Below are 20,118 nucleotides of genomic sequence, written 5' to 3'. Positions count from 1 at the left end.
CAGGGGTCATTTCCTGCAGGAGAACACAGGAGCGGCGCTCCGGCAGTAAAGAGCCCAGGGATAGCCCTGTCTACCTCACAGGGTGTCTGTTGTGGGGAGGGGAAGGGAAAAGAGTTTGTAAGCCGCTCTGTGACTCTGAGTGAAGGGGGGGGGGTATAAATCCAGTCTACTCCTCCTCTTCCTCCTCCTCCTCATATTATGAGATCATGTGACTCTTTCCAATTTTTCACAGTGTCCGATAACACAGCAGAGAATTCCCTTGTGCGTGACAACAATATGAAAAAGGGGGGCTTTGCAGCTGCTTGTCAGTTTCGGAAAAAAGTCTGGTCAGTGGGTTTCCCCCCTTTTCCTGTGTTCCTTTCGGTTCCCTTTCATTTAAGGAACTAACGCTAAAATTCACGTGCAAAACCTGAACCACAAGGATTTAAATGGAAGGTGCTTGCTGGATGCTTCTATGCAGCTGCAATAGGGCAATTGCATAAAACTTTGGACACCACCAGTGCTCCCTAAGCTGTGGAGTCTTGTGAGCAAAAACTCTACTTTGTGAGCTACTGGCATTAAAGTTGTGAGGAGGCGATTTGGTTATTGCGTAAATGAGTTTGCTCTGAAGTCATCCTTCCTGAGCTAAGGCAGAAATGTGTGAGCCAGCGGCTAAAATACTGTGAGCTGGCTCACACTAACTCAGCTTAGAGGGAACACTGGACACCCCCCCACACACACACGTCACAAGTGACGTTCACCCCGATTTAGAAAAATGCGTTTTTAACATTGTAGCTGCAGAATAAATACACCCAAGGAAAAAGAAGAGTGCCTAAGGTGGGCACAGAATCCAAAGTCAAGATTAAGGGTTTACTGATTTCATGGCAATATATGCATGCCAAGGGTGAGTGAGTTTGTGTGCGTGGTGGAGGGGCATGATTTCTGGCTTAAACTGGCTCGGAAGGTAGAGAACGAGAACATTCCCCAGAGGCAAAAAAAGCCCTCCCACCCCCCAAACCATTCACAGCAAAGACCCATAATTCCAAGGGCGCACTGAACATTGCCTTTCCCCTTTGCTTTCCTCCGTGACCTTGAGAAATCCATCAGCATAACGAACCCAGACCTCGCTGTCCCATTTCTCCTTGGGTAGTTCAGTTTCCCCACGCACCAAACAGAAGCCACAAGTTCACGGGACTCTCCAAAGCATGTTTATTAAGGCCGAGGACATTCAAACCACACGGGTTATCCAAAATACATTTCCCAAGCAAACACAGTCTGTACAAAAACCTGTTGCCGGCAAACCCGGCCCGTCGGGGAGCCCAAAACGACAGCGAAAAAGACTTGACCCAGCCGACCGCCACCCTCCTTCATCTAAAGCCCTATGCTCCGCCCCAGGCGGGGGAGACGGCAGGGTTGCCAGCTTCCAGGCGGGGCCTGGAGCTCTCTCGGAATTGCAACTGATCTTCAGGCTACAGAGATCAGTTCCCCTGGAGAAAATGGCCGCTCCGGAGGGTGGATTCTGGCGTTGACTGTGCTGAGGTCCCTCCCCTCCCCAAACCCAACTTCACCCCAAAATCTACAGGAATTTCCCAGCCCTGAATTGGCACCCCTAATTAGGGTCAAGATTTACATGGTTTGCTTCAGAGCAAAGGGATATTTTTACAATGGAGGGGAGAATGCCCTGCCCGCAGGGATTGATAAAAATTAACTTAATAAGAGCCCTCAACCCCGATTTGCAGAGCATTCTGGTGCCTGGGGGGGGGGGGCTTGAGGCAGGAAAGTAGGGGTGCAAAGAGCCCCCTGAAAACTCAAGCCTGCTCTTGAATCGCGGCTCAGTGTTCCAAAGCAGACCCCCCCAGAATAATCCTTGCTGCAGGAGGGCTTTGCATAGGATTATTCCCCCCACAAATCCAGTTTGTTTGTGGCTCATGCAGCCCCCGACGGCTCCGGTTCCGGCTTGTCGCACGGAGCGGCAACCACCAAAGACCGCCTCCTCATCTCCCGCGTGCCGTGAAAGTCCCATTTCTTCCAAACACCAAATGACTTCCTAATTCACGGACTTTGAGGACGGAGGCAGAACCTTCTCGAAGGGCCTCTAAGGTCTGAATTCTTAAAATAATTATTAAAAAGAGAGCCTAACGACATTAGTACTTTCCAAGGTAAGCTAAGGCAGCCTCTCTTTGGCTGCCGATTTGGGGATACCCAGGGGTCATTTCCTGCAGGAGCGCACAGGAGCGGAGCTCCGGCAGTAAAGAGCCCAGGGGGCAGGCACATGCAACAAGCCCCGCCCCCCGCAGCCCCGGGCCACAAGGAGCAAGAAGCGGCCAGGTAAATTGCAGAGGCCCCCCCCCCCATAGATAGCAATCCAAAACAGTCCAGTGGCAGCTTTAAGACCAAGGTTTATTCTCCCTCCTCTGTGAGGGCAGATCTGCACGCCCCCCCCCCCATAGCTAGCAATCCAAAAGAGTCCAGTGGAGCCTGAGCAGTGGGTGTTGCCTTCTGACACACTTCCGGTGATGTCAGGGGGTGTGGCATATGCAAATAAGTTATGCTAATAAGTTATGCTAATGAGCTCCTGCACCTCTTTTTCTATGAAATGACCCCTGGGGATACCTGAACCGGCAGCTCCTGACAATTATCTATTAATTAATTGATTGATAAATAAATTCCATTTATACCCCGCCCTCCCCGCGAAGGCAGGCTCAGGTGGCTTACATGACATTTCATAAGAATACAATTAAAACCTATATAAGCATATAAACATATAATATAAATAACAATCGATTAGAACACATTATTCTGCTCATTATTCCATATCTGCCCTTGCAACGGGAGGAGAGGGCGCCGTTTGGATTTTCTGCGTCTGGCACCAAAACCTCTGGGCCGTTTCTGTTCGGACCTACAAGTCACAACCAATCTTGGGGGGTGGGGGTCACACACAGTTGAGCTTGGGGGTCGCGGAAAGAACCTGTGCCATGAGTTTATGGTTAATTTGGGGTTTTTTCGTAGGGGTTGGATTTCCTTCCTGAGGACATCAGCCTTCCCAGCTTGAAGACGGAGGCCCCTCTGAGGCGATGGGAAAGTGCGTGCGTGGGTCGGCTTAGGAGAGCAGCTTGAAGCCGAGAAAGACGGGCAGGAACTGCACGGCAGCCAAGAGGACGGAGCGGGTTTGGGACGTGACGGCAGAACTTTGTGTGACTTGGTGCTCCTGGTGGGTGGAGGCCCAGTTGTGGGTCGCCACGGTAGTGTTGAGGCGGGTGCCTGAGGCGGTGTGTGTGGCTCTCGAGGGCATGGGCGTCATGACTCCCGTCGTCAGAGCTGGAGGAAGTAAGTAGGAAAGCCGGGTGAGATGATACATTTGGGGCCCGGAGATCCCCCAGAATTGCTAGGGAACTCCGGACAACAGAGACCAGCGCCCCAGGAGAAAATGGCTGCCCTGGAGGGTGGACCGTAGGACTGTATGCTGCGGTCCCTCCCTGCCCCAAACCCTGCTCTCCCCAGGGCTCCACCCTACAAATCTCCAGGGATTTCCCAACCCTAATTTGGATGGACTGAGGTGCAAAGCCCCCACACTTGTGGGATGACCTCAGGCAAATCTCCATCTTAATTTATCCATTAAATGGGGTGTTCCCTGTACATGAATGACACGGAAAAGCCTTAGAAGTGGGCTATATCAGCACCTGTTGGGTTTGATGGTGAGATATTGAAAAAATGGTATTTAGCAGAGATAATATAGCCCAGCAGAGCCTGAGTAGAATAATTCAGACTGAGAGTCCATGTGTGATTAAAATATAAAGCTTTTACTAAATTCTAGCATAGGGAAGGGTAACTGGGATGATATTAATAACAGAGCCAAACGGCTACATCCTTACACTACAAAGACAAAACTAGAAGAAGAGTTATGGCTTCTCTCTCCTCTTCTTCAGAACAGTGAACAAAGATGGGAAGAGGAGCCATAAAATGCTAAAACACTTTGACACGTTTGTCCCAATCAAACTCCTAGATCAGGGAGAAAATTCCCGGGCTTCCTACATCTAAAGAACATTGGTTACATGAGAAACATGTGACTTCCTGTGAGTAACAGAAACAAACATTTAACCCCAGATATACTGAGTGTTTTCAACTTGTAATACCCAACAGCACCCCCTAATCATGTCTGAGACAACAGAGCACTGTCAGTCTCGGCCATATAGAAGCAGTGGGAGGTGAGGGCTGCCAACCTCCAGGCGGTGGCTGGAGCTCTCCTGGGATTACAACTGGTGTCAGTTCGCCCGCAGGAAAGGGCTGCTTTGGAAGGTGGAGGGCACGATGCCCCACTGAAATCCCTCTTCTCCAAACCCCGACCTCCCCGGGCTCCACCCCCAAAATCTCCCAGTATTTCCCAACCCAGAGCCCGTAGCCCTAGGCGAAGGTGAAAGGGGTGAGAAGCACCAGCATTTGGAGCCAGATCGCTTTCGGCAAACTTACCTCTTGTGAGGGTGTGAGCCTGCATCAGGGTTGTGCCATTGGCAAAAGTGACAAAGGCCCTGTTACGAAAGGAAGAAGACTGTGAGATACGGTTGCCAGCCTCCAGGTGGGACCTGGAGACCTGCTGTCACAATTGATCTCCAGCCGACCAAGATCAGGTCCCCTGGAGAAAAGGACTGCTTTGGGGAGATGGACTCTATGGCATTGTCTTCCACTGAGGTCTCACCCCCCAAACCTCACCCTCCCCAGGCTCCACCCCCCCCAGATCTGCAGGTCTTTCCCAGTCCAGAGCTAGCAACCATACCGTGAGACGAGCGCTATGCGGCAACTGTTGCGCACGGGAAGATGGCTACTGAATGGCCAGCCCTTTTTACAGGAGAATTAGGAAAACAGTCCCCCCCCCCTTTATTTGGGATTGGCTGGTACAGCAGGCTGGTTTTACAGGAACTTCCAAGAAGGAGAGAGACGGCTGCTCTTGTTGGTTCAGTTGCCGATAATTACCAGTGATGCAGCAGTCCAATGCGGGTTATCTTCTCCCACAAGAAATAAATCAGATCCTTTACGGCTTCTGCTGCTGTGAGTCACCTACTGGTTTATTGCTCAGTTTAGTTGTACCTGCCCCACCCTCCATTGACTGGAGGTTCTTAGGGTTACCAACCTCCAGGTGGGGCCTGGAGATCCCCCGCTTTTACAACTCCAGACTACAGAAATTAGTTCCCCTGGGGTAAATGGCTGCTTGGGAGGGGTGGGGGGTGGGCTCTATGGCACTGTACCCTGATGAGGCCCCTCCCCTCCCCGCCCCAAGCCCTGCCTTCTCCAGGCTCCCTCTCCAAAATCCCCAGGTAGTTCCCAACCCACTATGGTGTGGTTGGTTAAGAACATCAGCAGCACCCGGCTGGGTCAGAAGAATCAAGGTCGGAACACGTGCCCCAAGGGAGACATCTCTGGGGGTCCACACACAGGACGTGGAGGCAACGGCCCCCTTTGTCATTTGTTCCCAGCATCTAGTAGTCAGAGGCAGGGGTCATTTCCTGCAGGAGCGCACAGGAGTGGAGCTCCGGCAGTAAAGAGCCCAGAGGGCGGGCACAATACTCCCAGCAGCCCTCAGTCGGGCCACAAGGAGCAAGAAGCAGCCAGGTAAGCTGCAGAGGCCCCCCCGGCCCGCCTTCAGGTATAAGCTCTCCCTCCACTGTGAGGGCAGATCTGCATGTTTCCCCCCCCCCCCAATAGCTAGCAATCCAAAACAGTCCAGTGGAGCCTGAGCGGTGGGTGTTGCCTTCTGACACACTTCCGGTGATGCCAGGGGGTGTGGCATATGCAAATGAGTTATGCGAATGAGTTATGCTAATGAGCTCCTGCACCTCTTTTTCTACGCAATGACCCCTGCTCATAGGTAGACTGCCTCTGTCTATGGATGTTCCATTTAGCAATTATGGGTAAGAGTTCTCAACACACTGTGAATTTGTCTAACGTTTTTTTCCCAGCCCTCTCTTTCCAACTGTACTTGGCCACATTCACGAATGGCTCTGTTTAGGAGTGCAGTTATTTCCATATAAATTAGGGGATGGAGCCTTTCTATGAAATCACAATCACATACCAGTGCTTGAACTTGAAATGGATCATCTGGCCCTTTACATGCTCTGCAATAACACTATCTATCTGAAGAAGTGAGCAATGACTCACGAAAGCTCATCCCCGGCCACAAATTTTGTTAGCCAACCTAGCAGTTCAAAAGCAAGAAATTGCAAGTAGATAAATAGGTCGGATTCGACTGGCTTTCGAGCAAGGGAGACCTTTACCTTTACCTTTAAGGTGCTGCTGGACTCTGGCTCTTTTCTACTGCTACAGACAGACAAACATGGCTGCCCATCTTCATCTGTCTCTAAATTAATGGCACAGAGTCTTGTCAGATCTCAGAAGTTAAGCAGGGTCAGCCCTGGTTATTTATTTATTTATTCATTTAAACTTATGAAACACCCACCCTGCAGAGCAGGCTCTGGCTGATTGACAACAGGTTAGAGATTTAAAATTACCATCGATATCTTATTAAAGTTAGTAGTAGCAGCGGAGATTAAAACCCATCAAGATGGTGATATGAACCCCCCATTGCCGGTCACACTGCTGTCCTCACACAGATGAAGAAGAAGAAGATGAGGAGATTGGATTTATACCCCGCCCTTCACTACCCAAAGGTGTTTCAGAGCGGCTTACAAACTCCTTCCCCTTCCCCTCCCCGCAACAGACACCCTGCGAGGTTGGTGGGGCTGAGAGAGCTCTTCCAAGAACTTTCCTTGAGAGAGCAGCTCTGAGAGAACTTGTGACTGTCACCCAGATGGCTGCATGTGGAGGAGTGGGGAATCAAACCTGGTTCTCTCAGATTACAGTCCGCATACTTAACCACAACACCAAACTGGCTCTCACCAAACAGCAGGGCAGGGAAGGGTATGTGGGGGCCATAGAGGACAACCTCCCGTGTTAACCTCCCGTCGCTGCCCTCGACTAAAAGCCTGGCAGAACTTCTTTGCCTTACAGGCCCTGGGGAATTGCAGCAGATCCCGCAAGTCCTTGATGTTATTTGGCAGAGAGTTCCACCAGGTCGGGGCCAGGAGCGAGAAGGCCCTGCCCCTAGTCGAGGACAGCCGGACCTCCCAGGTTAGTATTTGGATGGGAGACCACTGAGGAACTCCAGGGTCGCAGCATGGAGGCACACAGTGGCAAACGCCTCTAAACGTCTCTTGCCTTGAAAACCCCATGGAATCACCATCATTCCACCGCGACTGGATGGGGGAAGAAAAAGGCTTCATTCAGCCACAAAGCTCTCTGGGTGGCCCTCTCTTTCAGCCTAACCTACCTCACAGGGTTGTTGTAAGGAGAAACTTTGCCTGCACGCTAACCTTGCAGGAGAGTTGGTAGCTAAGCTGGGTAACTCAGTCTCGGTTGAAAGGCTAGAAATCCCTTGGGGTAGGGAGCCTTTGTCACCGCACGCTCACCTGATGTTCACAGCGGTCTCATTGGCGTTACTCGGGGACGTCCAGCGTGTCCGGGTGCCGTTGCCAGAGACATTCTTTTTCACCAGGTACTCTGTGCCGCTGCAGCTGACGGCTTCAGTCTCTGCTTCCCAGAGACCCCCAGAACGGCCGTCGGCAAGGGCTTGCAGGATGACGGAGGTGCCGTTGTCTATTCCGCTGATGGTTACTGGAGAGAGAAAGGCATTTTTAGTGCCTGCGAGATGCCAGAGGGAAATTCCACAAACTCTCACGCCAGGGTCTGCCTGGACCATTCCCAACGCCACCCGCCTCCCCACCCCCCTGCGGCCTTTTCCCAAACGAGAAGATGGAAGTCAGTTCAGTTAACTGTGTGTGTGTGCGTGAATGCCTGTAGCCATCAGAAGACAAGGAGAACAGAAGTGTGGCAAACCACAAGTACGTTTTCATCCAGGAGAGGAAGCAGACACTAAGGCGGGGGCGGGGGGGGGGACACACACAGAAGAAGAAGCTGCAGGGAAGTGGGTTCCTTGGTAATGAGCTGTGACGAAATTTCTGTGCGGTTCTAGGTTGTACGGTTGCCAGCTTTCGGCTGGGAAGTTCCTGGAGATTTGGGTGTGTGTGTGGAACCTCAGGAGGGCAGAGTTTGGAGAGGGACCTCTCTGGGGTACAATGCCATACAGTCCATTTCCTCCAGGGGAAATGAAGTCTGCACATAAGTTATAATCCCGGGCGACGTTCCCCCTAAGTTGATTTAGTGTGAGCCAGCTCACAGTTTCTTAGACTCCGGCTCACACATTTTTTGCCTTCGCTCAGGAAGGAGGGCTCCAGAGCAAACTCATTTATGCAGCAGCTAAATCGCTCGCTCTCAACTGTAATGCCAGTAGCTCACAAAATAGAATTTTTGCTCACAAGACTCCACAGCTTAGAGGGAGCATTGGTCCTGAGAGATCTCCAGGCCTCACCTGGAGTTTGGCAACCCTAGGACTTCAGCACATCATTTTTAACCCCCCCTCCATGTTCCCACATGTAATCCAGGCCTCTGTCTCATTTTCCCATTGCTTATTTTTTTAAAAATAATTTTTTTATTAAGTTTTTGATACGATCAGCAAAATTAAAGCCAAACAGCGTTGCAAATGAATATAAATGAAAATCAAGTTAAACTAAGACATAATGATGAATTAAATAAGTTCAACAGTAACGTTCCAAAAACAGTAACGTCGACAAACTATATAACTTAACTTGGATGCCTATACCATGTCTGGCGAATATGTAGGTAAATATTACCGACTTCATAAACAGGTGAGTATTTCTTTGTATTTGATCGGAATATGACTTATTTGAGAAGAGTCGTTTGTTTGTATATATTCTATAAAAGGAGACCATTTAGCAAGCAAATTTGAAGATGTCCGTTGTTCTTCCATCCTTCTGATTGAATCAGTAATTTTGTCCATCGCTAGCAGTTCCCACTGTTTCTACAAGGATCACCAACCTCCAGGTAGATCTCATGAACACATGAAGCTGCCTCGTACTGAACCAGACCCTCGGTCCTTCAAAACCGGTATTGTCTACTCAGACTGGCAGCAGCTCTCTAAGGCTGAGGTCTTTCACATCACCTAATGCCAGATCTTTTAACTGGAGATAACGGGGGACTGAACCTGGGACTTTCTGCATGACAAGCAGATGCTCTGCCACTGAGCCACACAGCCCCTCTTAGAATTACAACTCATCTCCGGGGGACAGAGATCGGTTCATCAGGGGGGAAAAATGAACATAACATAAGAAAATAAGAACATAAGAGACACCAATGTTGGATCAGGCCAAAGGCCCATCCAGTCCAACACTCTGTGTCACACAGTGGCCTCTGCCCCAAGGAGCCTGCAGTCTCAATTCAGGCTAGAGAGGAGCCGGTGTGTGCCTGCACATGCAGATTTAAAGGATTAAGCCCAAAGCTTCGCTCTCATCTTGGAATCTTCACATTCCTTCCAGGGTGAGAAAGATCTGCTGGGCTCAGCGCCTTCCTGGGGCGTGGTCTGTATTCCAGTTACAGAACTGGATTTATGTCAGAGTTCAGCCCTGGAAACTGGTTTCGAAGGCCAGACTTAATCTCTGGGAGACGATGCGTTAAACAAAACACCCCCAAGCAAGGACAGCGTGTTTTCCCTTCATCCATGAGCAGAAACTAGGGTTAATACAACAAGATACAAACAGGGGTCACAGTGTACAGTAACATGCCAAAAAACAGGAAATCACTGTGATCAATGACAATGACACATTTAATAAATTTTACATAGAAACAAAGTCCAACAATTCATTTACTCAATATTACATTAAAAACAGAGTCCAACTTATTCATATTCTCAACAGAGTATAGCATTTCCTTCACATTACTCAATGAGTACACCGGTTTTTACACTCATTTCATTATCTTCCTCAAGAGTAATCTTAAAGTAGGCTTGTTGCCACATAAAATTATGGACCGGCTGCTACGAGTAAATATGATTGGCCTGCTCCTATTTTAGAACATGCAATGGAACTGTAAGTTTAAAATTTAAAATTATAGTTATAATTGATAACAATATTACTACACACAGCTTCATGTTTGTTTCTACTCCTTTCTAATGTGCTTTTTACAGGATAGCTTAAGAAAACACCTTCCAACTCCTAATGCATTCACTTCATAGAGAGCTATTGGCCTACAATGTGAAATGGAGAGCATATGCCAGCATGAGAGCGAAGCTTTGGGCTTAATCCTTTAAGTCTGCATGTGCAGGCACACATCGGCTCCTCTCTAGCCTGAATTGAGACTGCAGGCTCCTTAGGGCAGAGGCCCGGCCTCGTTTTGCTGCAGAGTTCCCTATTTAATGCTGAATGTAATGCTCTTTAAATGCCAAAGGAGTTCATCTATTCTCAGCGGCCCCTGCTCCACTGATAGTAGTGGGACTGGGATTAGCTATCAGAGAGGAGAATTTTATGGACATATCCGGGGGAGGGGGGGAGTTCCCTGTTATTTGCTTTCTGTCCCTGTAATTTGCTTGTCATTCATATTTCTGAGTCAAGTATCCTAGACAGTCCCCCTAAAACCGAACACTCCCCCAAAGCTTCTTGCAATGGAGGGTGTTAGATTCTGCTCTCGCTAATTAAAGGCTGGTTTTCATCTGAGGAGTGATGCCATCCCATGTTTGAAATGCTAGACAGACGTGGCAGAGTGGGGAAATCGATTGCACTTTGGGTTTGGTTGTGAGTTCCAATTCCACCTGGGCCTGTCACATTTGCCGGGCAACGTTGACAGACCAGTTTGGGCGATGCAACCGATTTCCCAGGGCTGTTGTGCAGACTTGCAAGATGAAGGTTGTGGGCGGCGAAAAAAGGCAATTGCCAAATCAACATTCTCTTCCCTTCCATTATTATCCACATTTCCTTTATGCCGGTTCTTCATTTCATATTATCGTTGGCTCTCGTTTTCACTGGAAGTTTGAGGATTTTTGCACTGAATATGGGAAACCGGACTTTTAAAAGCATGACTAACACCATGTTTTGCTATGCAAAAGCTTTAAAAAAACTATAATCCCCTCCTTGTGAGGTGGGCCATAACGTCTCCCATTTCACAGGTGGCCGACTGAGAGACGGGGCATGCGCTCAAGGCCATCCAGCAAGTCCGTGGAAGGAATTATTAAACCCCCATGACTTCATTGCACCGCAAACTCTTTCGAATGCCAATGAAAGGTGTCCTTGCGAGAAGACTAGACTCTGACAGGCAAGTCCCTCTGGGTCCCGTAAGCGCATGCCTGCAGATCCCTCTTATCTGGTAGAAAGTGCCTACAAGCTGCAGCGGATTTATGGCGACCAATGTTCCCTCTAAGCTGTGGAGTCTTGTGAGCAAGAATCCTACTTTGTGAGCTATGGGCATTAAAGTTGTGAGCGAGCCATTAGGTTGCTGCATAAATTAGTTTGCTTTGAGGCCATCCTTCCTGAGCTAAGGCAAAAATCTGTGAGCTGGAGGCTAAAAAACTGTGAGCTAGCTCACACCAACTCAGCTTAGAGGGAACACTGATGGCGACCCCATAGTGTTTTCAAGGCAAAAGACTTCAGAAGTGGTTTTGCCATTGCCCGACTCTGCGTAGCAATCCTGAACTTTCTTGGTGGTCTCCCATCCAAGTACGAACCAGGGCTGAACCTGCTTCGCTTCTGAGATGAGATCGGGGTTGCCCGGGCCATCCAAGTCAGGGCAGATCCCTCTAATAGCTCCCCAGGCCCGTAGCCACAGTGGGGCATCTTGGGGCCAGGCCCCCTGACTTACTGCCCAGCCCCCCCGACTTCCCATACAGCCAGTTTGTTTTGTTTTATTTTTCACACGCATCACAGTGCTGAGCCGTCGCCCTGCTTTACCTGCTGGCGCCCTTGCCTCTCGCCTCTCTCGCTCGGCACTTTTAAAAAACGTTTACTCTCTTGTTGCTCCTGACACAGCCTTGGGTGTGTGTGGGGGGGTGCCCCCCAACATATTTAAATGCCCCCCCAAAGTAAAAGATCCTGGCTACAGCCCTGCAGCTCCCCCCCTTTTGCATACTTTCTGAACCACTCAGCCTAATTTCCACAAGATCCTATTGACCTGTGGGTCACTGGTACCCCAACACGAAGATAATTCTGGATACACCACGAGACAGTCCACGAGACAGCCGCCGCCGCCACCACACGGGAAACTTTGCAAGATAACAGTCCAGTGCCGAGAGGTGTTCTCGCTTACCTGTATAGATCTCCTGTGGCCGAAAGGTCTGAGGACTCACGTCTAGTCTGAAAGAGCCGCGGGGGATCGTGTTCTTGACAACCTCACAGGGATGCTCCAGGAGGAAGGCTGGAGAGACCAGCAGGCCGAGGAAGAGCAGTTGGAGGGTGCACCTGGGATTTGCCATGACGAAAGAAGGGCTGCTGCGTTCCTGCCACTTCTCTGCAAGGCACACCTGAGACGTAAGGAGGGAGGGCAACCGGCTGGGCTATTTATCCTCTGGGGAGGATGCAAATTCCTCTCTTCTCACACCCTCATCAAGTGGGAGGTTTCACAGGAGTGCCAAATTTGGCATGCATTTCCTCCGCCTTGCCGTTTCGCAGTCCAATGAGCTGTCTGTGTGAAGGGGGAGAGAACGAAATGTGAGTCCAGTGGCACCTTTAAAGACCAACAAAATTCCATTCAGATATCTGAAAAATTGTGCTGGCACACAAAGGCTTATACCTTGAATACAATCCTCCTCCTCCTTAGCATTTATGTAGGACTTTATTTAAATTTTCTTCTCCTGCTCTTTATGATGTTCGTATTCCACTTTTCAGGAGCTGCGGTGGCTCAAGAAGTTAAGACGCTGAACTGCAGGCTGTGGAAGGTCAGTAGTTCAGCAGTTCGAGACCCGAGTGTGCCACATGACGGAGTGAGCTCCCGTCTCTAGTTCCAGCTCCTGCCAACCTAGCAGTTCGAAAGCAAGAAATTGCAAGTAGATAAATAGGTACCACTTCGGTGGGAAGGTGACAGCGTTCCGTGTGCCTTGGTGTTTAGTCATGCCGGCCACATGACCACGGAAACGTCTTTGGACAGCGCTGGCTCTTCAGCTTTGAAACGGAGATGAGCACTGCAACCCTAGAGTCGGACTCGACTGGCTTTCAAGCAAGGGAACCTTTACCTTTTTATCCCACTTTTCAGCCATCAGTTGGTGCTCAGAATTGCTGGGGGGGATGTGAATAAAAGAAATGCAAATGCCAATTGCAGTCTGGGGCAAGTGATGCTCTGTATTCTTGGTGCTTGGGGGGGGGGCAACAGTGGGAGGGCTCCTACAATGCTCCCTCTAAGCTGTGGAGTCTTGTGAGCAAAAACTCTACTTTGTGAGCTCTTGGCATTAAAGTTGTGAGCGAGCGATTTTGCTACTGCATAAAATAGTTTGCTCTGGAGCCCTCCTTCCTGAGCTAAGACAAAAAGGTGTGAGCCGGAGGCTAAAAAACTGTGAGCCAGCTCACACTAACTCAGCTTAGAGGGAACATTGGGCTCCTAGTGTCCAGACCCCACTGCTGGACCTCCTGATGACAACTGGTCTTTTTGGCTACTGTGTGACAGAGTGTTCGACTGGATGGGCCACTGGCCCATTGGTTTCTCTTAGGTTCTTATGTTCAGTTTGATACACATTCTTTGAGGAGGGGATTCTCGGCCATCTTTGGGCTCTGATGGCCCTGTTGGGGGGCGGGTCTCAGCTGGAACTGGGCTTGGGCATCTCGAGGGGGTGGATAACTGTGCTCCCCTTCCCTCTGCTGGTCCCATTCATGACAGTTGATGGCTCTGGGGCATTCAGAACACTGAGTGTACCTGATCTGATTGGGTCTTCACAACAGCCCTGCGAGGGAGGTCAGTGTGATTTATCGTCCCTCTGTTGCAGAGGCTTGACTCAATCAAGGAGGCCACGGCCTTCAGTTTGCTAGTCCCTGAGCCTCGGCAAGGAGGTCATTAATGCACAGGGTCGCCGGAAGCTGGAAGAAACCTGATGACACATAACACACACATTACAGAGGCGGTGGAGCAGCACGTCGGTGGTGGGAAATGCCAAAGAAAAGGGAGAGTCATTCTTTCTTATCCCTGCCTTCACTGCCAGTCTGCCATGTGGGAAGAGTAGAAGAAGAAGAGATTGGATTTATACCCCGCCCTTCACTACCCAAAGGAGTCTCAGAGTGGCTCACCAACTCCTTCCCCTCCCCCTCCACACAACAGACACCCTGTGAGGCGGGTGGGGCTGAGAGAGCTCTGACAGAAACTGCTCTTTTCCAAGGACAGCTCTTATCAGAACTATGGCTTGCCCAAGGTCATCCAGCAGGTGCAAGTGGAGGAGTGGGGAATCAAACCCGGTTCTCCCAGATTAGAGTCCGCACACTTAACCACTCCACCAAACTGGACAGAAGAAGAGCCCTGCTGGATCAGACCAAAGGCCCATCTAGTCTAGCATTCTGTTCACACAGCGGCCAACCAGGTGCCTCTAGGAAAGCTGGAAGACTGCATCCTCCCACCTGTGACCCACTAGAAACTGATTTAAAGTGTCACATTATCTCTGCTACAGGAGGAAGTCGATATCCATCATGATGAGTAGCCGCTGACAGCCCAGTCCTCCATGAATTTGTCCACCCCCCTTTGAAAGCCTTCCAAGTTGATGGCCATGACCACATCCTGTGGCAGCGAGTTCCACAGATTAACTACAAACGGTGTGAAGAAGCACTTCCTTTGTCTCTGTGCTGAGTCTCCCGCCCTTCGTCTTCAGGGGATGACCTCAGGGGTTCTAGCACCGTGGGAGAGAGAGAAACGTGTTTGCTCTGTCCACAACACAGTAAAACAACGCTGACCTCCCTTACAAGGTGATTGTAGAGGAGACTGTCTGGTCAGTTCATAGCAGAGGCAAGATTCACAAGGGGGGCTGCCTGACTTCTAGCTTAGTCATGTGGATTCTTGGATCGCTCCCCCCCCCTGCAACTTTACAGTAGGCTGAGATGGATAAATTGACTTTAATATTGAGAGGACAAAAAAGGGAAAAATTTCAAAATACATGGTCAAGGTTTTATAAATGGCTGGAAGACTATAACAAATGAATAATACTGACACTCAACTATAATATAAGAAAATACAGAACACATCTCTAAATATAATGCAAAATACTTATACAAAAATGTATGGTGATAAATAATGCTTACTATATAAATAGACAATGTTGTTGTTGTTCAGTCGCACAGTCGAGTCCGACTCTTCGCGACCCCATGGACCAGATCACGCCAGGCCCTCCTGTCTTCCGCCGTCCTCTGAGGTTTGCTCAATTTCATGTTCGTTGCATCTATGACACTGTCCAACCACCTCATCCTTTGCCGTCCCCGTCTTCTTTGACCTTCAGTCTTTCCCAGCATCAGGGTCTTCTCCAGTGAGGGCTCCCTTCTCATTGGGTGGCCAAAGTATTTGAGCTTCAGTTTCATTATCTGGCCTTCCAGGGAACAGTCAGGGTTGATTTCTTTTAGGATTGACTGATTTGATCTTGCAGTCCAAGGGACTCTCAAGAGTCTTCTCCAGCACCACAGACAATGTAAAAGTAAAGGTAAAGGTTTCCCTTGCTCGAAAGCCAGTCGAGTCCGACTCTAGGGTTGCGGTGCTCATCTCTGTTTCAAAGCCGAAGAGCCAGCTCTGTCTGAAGACGTTTCCGTGGTCATGTGGCCGGCATGACTAAACACCGAGGCGCACGGAACGCTGTTACCTTCCAGTTACAACAGAGATGTCTATGAAATCCCCAAATTATATATATTTATGTTTGTTTGTTTTTCATCTGATATAAAATAAAAAATTCTTATTGAAAAAAAGTTCTCATGTCACTAGAGATGCAAAGTGTTAACCAATACTCTGGAGACTGAAATGCTGATATTTCCAGACAGGTTTCAAGATTTATATTCCGAATTGAAGCATTCACTCCTCCTTTCTTTTAAATAAATAAAAAAAATCAGTCATGGTTTTCTTTGCTTAATGCAAATATGTAATAATTGAAATACAGTCGGCATACAATTATCACAATAAATCAATAAATGAACCAGTCCAGATGGCGAAATAAACTCCTTTTGCCGGCTACAGTGCCGTCTGCGCAGCAGGGTAGGGCAGGGCACGTGGGGGGTCACAGGAAGAAAAAGAGGATGCCAGTCCTAACTGCTACTCCCCTGAGCTGAAAGCCTAACAGAACATATCTGCCTTAGAGGCCCTGTGGAATTGCATCAGATCCCGCAGGGCCCTGATGTTGTTCGTCACAGAGTTCCAACAGGTTGGGGCCGGGAACGAAAAGACCCTGTCCCTAGTCGAAGACAGACGGACCTCCCTAGGGGGAGGCAGGACGGCCTTCCTAAGGCCGGGGATCACCAGTGATGGGGCGCTTGGGATACTGGAGATCCTGATAGAACGATTTATTTATTTATTTCTATTTATATCCCGCCTTGCCTGACAAGCAGGCTCAAGGCGGCGAACAACTGAGTTAAAATTACAACAAGACACAGATAAAATGCGACAATAATATATAAAGGCCCCGTTCACACGCCGAATTTTCCACGGGAGAGCCACGAATGCCGGGCAGATTTTCAGGGCGCGATCACACCGCAACATCTGGCAAGCGTAGCGCACCCGTGGCCAACCCGTGGCGTGCCGCCGAAGCTGCGCAGTTAAAAAGTATCTCAACAACTGTACTAGAAAATGGTTTGCCACAGGCTGCCGACGGAATCGTTCCGTGTGATTCCACCGGCGTGCGGCTCCCCCCCCCCGGCTGTCCTCCTTGATGTGCACGCGCTGATGGACGAAACCGTGGTGTGCCGCCGTTGCGTCTGATTGCGTTCTGGCGGGTCTAATTGCGCCAGCGCAAAGAGCCACGCCTCCCCCCTGCGTTATCCGGCCCGTGTGACCGGGGCCTATGTGCAGATTAAGTACAATAGCAAAGTGTGGATGGCCATCGTTGTAAGATGGTCCAGTATGACTAGACCAGTATCCCCAGTAGAGTGCCGGTAGCATGCGGGTTGTAATAGATGATTTCAGTAGCTCATTCATCAGTGGCGGCTCCTAATCAAAAGACTGGTGGAAGAGCTCTGTTTTACAGGCCCTGCGGATCTGTAAAAGGTCCCGCAGGGCCCTGATGTCCTCCAGGAGCTCAATCCACCAGTGTGGAGCCGCCACTGAGAAGGCCCTAGATCTGGTGGTGGCCAATCTGGCATCTTTTGGACTGGGGAGAGTCAGTTGGTTTTGGGTCCCCGACCTCAGTGCTCTCCGGGAGGTCGCATGGGTAAAGGCGGTCCCTCATCCGATGTGTGCCGATTCAAAGCTAACCAGAAGAGACCAGGAACTAATTAGCTTGTTGCTATGCAGAAAATGTTCTCAGGAGTAAAGTCCATTTCTCGTCGGTCCTCTATTACGATTGCTAAAGAAACCTGTCTTCTTCTTTTCATTTATCCTCCTGTGCAACGAACACAGCAAGTGGCGAATGCTTTTGACGCCACCCAAACGCCTTTTTAATATTTAGAGGCCGCAAACGACCACATTTTTTTTCATGCGGCTGAACGGAAACCTTTTCAAAAATTCAAAGCTAAGCAGAGCCGTCAGATCTGGCGATAACGATGTTGGTCACCCAATTAAAAGGCTCTTAGATTATCAATCGTATGGATTTCGGTTGATTAATGGTAGAAAATCCACTGACATTTGCACAAGAATGAAAGCAATCATTTCGAAGAAAGAGAGAACGCTTTGTTTTTGTGGATGATGCATGTTTACGAGGAGGGAGGACAAATGCCTCCATGGAAGATTCATGCCTCCCTCCTGTAGAGTTTCCTAGTATTTGCATTCCAGGTAACATTTCTGAAATATCTGCAGCTCAGTTAATTGGGGCATATTTCCAGTCCATCAAAAAGTTTTCAATCGATTACTCTCACCTATTAAATGAGCATATGTGCCTGCAATTTTAATCATCACTGTCGGCTCTGATCTGGATGGCCTGGGCTTGCCTGATCTCATCAGACCTCTGAAGTTAACCAAGGTTGGTCCTCCTGGTTAGTATTTGGATGGGAGACCACTGAGGAAGCCCAGGGCACTTCTGCAGAGCCAGGCAGTGGCTAACCACCTCTGACCATCTTTTCCCTTGAAAACCGTACAGGGGTTGCCATAATTCGGCTGCAAGTTGATGGCGAAGAACAATATTATTACTATTAGTTTTATTATTACTGTTATTATCTTCTGTGTGCATGGCCCTTTACAGAGTCCTGTTGGCTGACATCAGATCTCTGCCCCAAAGCATTTACAATCAAGAAGAAGAAGAAGAAGAAGAAGAAAAATAAGAGATTGGATTTATACCCCGCCCTTCACTACCCAAAGGAGTCTCAGAGCGGCTTACAAACTCCTTTCCCTTCCCCTCCCCACAACAGACACCCTGTGAGGAAGGCGGGGCTGAGAGAGCTCAGACAGAAACTGCTCTTTTCCAAGAACAGCTCTTATCAGAACTACAGCTTGCCCAAAGTCATCCAGCAGGTGCAAGTGGAGGAGTGGGGAATCAAACCCGCTTCTCCAAGATTACAGTCCATGCACTTAACCACTACACCAAACTGGAAGAAGAGATTGGATTTATACCCTGCCCTTCACTACCCAAGGGAGTCTCAGAGTGGCTTACAAACTCCTTCCCCTTCCCCTCCCCACAACAGACACCCTGTGAGGTGGGTGGGGCTGAGAGAGCTCTGACAGAAACGGCTCTTTTTCAAGGACAGCTCTGACAGAACTATGGCTTGCCCAAGGTCATCCAGCAGGTGCGAGTGGAGGAGTGGGGAATCAAACCCGGTTCTTCCAGATTAGAGTCCACGCACTTAACTTTCAAGGCAAACGGAAAGTCAGTTGAAGGGGGAAAAAAAGGGTGGGGGCGGGCTCAGGGAAGGAAACCAGGCCCCTTCAGCTTCTGAGCGAGTTTAGCGTATCCTGGTGGGCAGGGGGCTGCTGAGGTTTTGTAAGGAATTTCCAAATCGATTATTCCTCCCCTCCCCCAGTTCCCCATGGGTTCACAGCACAGCAGCAGACTCCATAGCTGAGAACCTGTCACAAGCAGTATTCCCTCTAAGCTGAGTGAGTGTGAGCTAGCGCACGGTTTTTTAGACTCCAGCTCACACATTTTTGTCTCCGCTCAGGAAGGAGGGCTCCAGAGCAAACTGATATATGCAGTAGCCCAATTGCTCACTCACAGCGTTAATGCCAGTCGCTCACAAAGTTGAATTTTTGCTCATAAGACTCCACAACTTAGAGGGAGCATTGGTCACAAGGGGTGGGGGTGGGGCTCACAGGGCCAGGATTTCTGTAAACTCCGGGGAAGCCTTTAGGAATGCAGATTAAAAAAAATATATATTTGCAAGCTCAGATCGCCCCTCCATGAAATCCAGCTTCGGGAGGGCTAAGTAGGCTTATTTCTCTCAGAATGCTGAGAGCGGTTGAGAGCTGGTGGTTAAAGGGGCAAAAACACAGGGACACTCCACAGCTTAGAGGGCGCATTGGTCACAAGGGGTGGGGGCGGGGCTTCACAGACAGGGCCAGGATTTCCGTAAACTCCAGGGAAGCTTTTAGGAATGCAGATTTTTTTTTAAAAAAATATTTGCAAGCTCAGATCGCCCCTCCACGAAATCCAGCTTTAGGAGGGCTAAGTAGGCTTATTTCTCTCAGAATGCTGAGAGCGGTTGAGAGCTGGTGGTTAAAGGGGCAAAAACACAGGGACAAGGGGAGATCTTAACAGACTCTTCAAGGGGGAGACCGACATTTCCAAGTCAGGTATCTTTCTGGCTGATGATTGCCTGGAGATCTCCCAGAATTACAACTGATCTCCAGGCAACAGAGAGCAGGTCCCCTGGAGAAAATGGCTGCTCCGGAGGGCGGGCACTAAGCTAGTATACCCTGCTGAGGTCCCTCCCCCTTCTTGAACTCTCAACAGGCTCCATCCCTGAATCTCCAGGAGATTCCCAACCCACAGTTGGGTACCCTGTCTTCCTCCTGGAACCACAGCTTGTAATAATGGATTTCCACATGACCACTGTTTAGGAGGAGAGGGAAGGCAGCGTGGTACAGCCCGATCTCGTCAGATCTCAGAAACTGAGCAGGGTCGGTACTTGGAAGGGAGACCGCCAAGGAAGGCTCCGCAGA

General features: G+C 49.5%; 1 protein-coding gene across 1 annotated transcript; it reads right to left on the bottom strand.

Moving 5' to 3' along the window:
• Positions 1–2,528: 2,528 nt before the first annotated feature.
• On the bottom strand, positions 2,529–12,383 carry LOC107116148. Its single transcript, XM_015418022.1, has 4 exons — positions 12,175–12,383; positions 7,437–7,641; positions 4,447–4,505; positions 2,529–3,297 (listed from the first exon to the last, which is right to left on the bottom strand). Exons 1-4 carry the CDS (start codon positions 12,338–12,340, stop codon positions 3,080–3,082), a joined length of 648 nt encoding a protein of 215 aa, XP_015273508.1. The 5' UTR covers positions 12,341–12,383; the 3' UTR covers positions 2,529–3,079.
• Between the last annotated feature and the right edge of the window lie 7,735 nt (positions 12,384–20,118).

This window comes from Gekko japonicus, unplaced genomic scaffold (genome assembly GCF_001447785.1).
Source record: "Gekko japonicus isolate JY-2015 unplaced genomic scaffold, Gekko_japonicus_V1.1 scaffold1241, whole genome shotgun sequence".
Classification (NCBI taxonomy): Eukaryota; Metazoa; Chordata; class Lepidosauria; order Squamata; family Gekkonidae; genus Gekko; species Gekko japonicus.
This window is presented reverse-complemented; position numbering and strand designations above follow the sequence as displayed.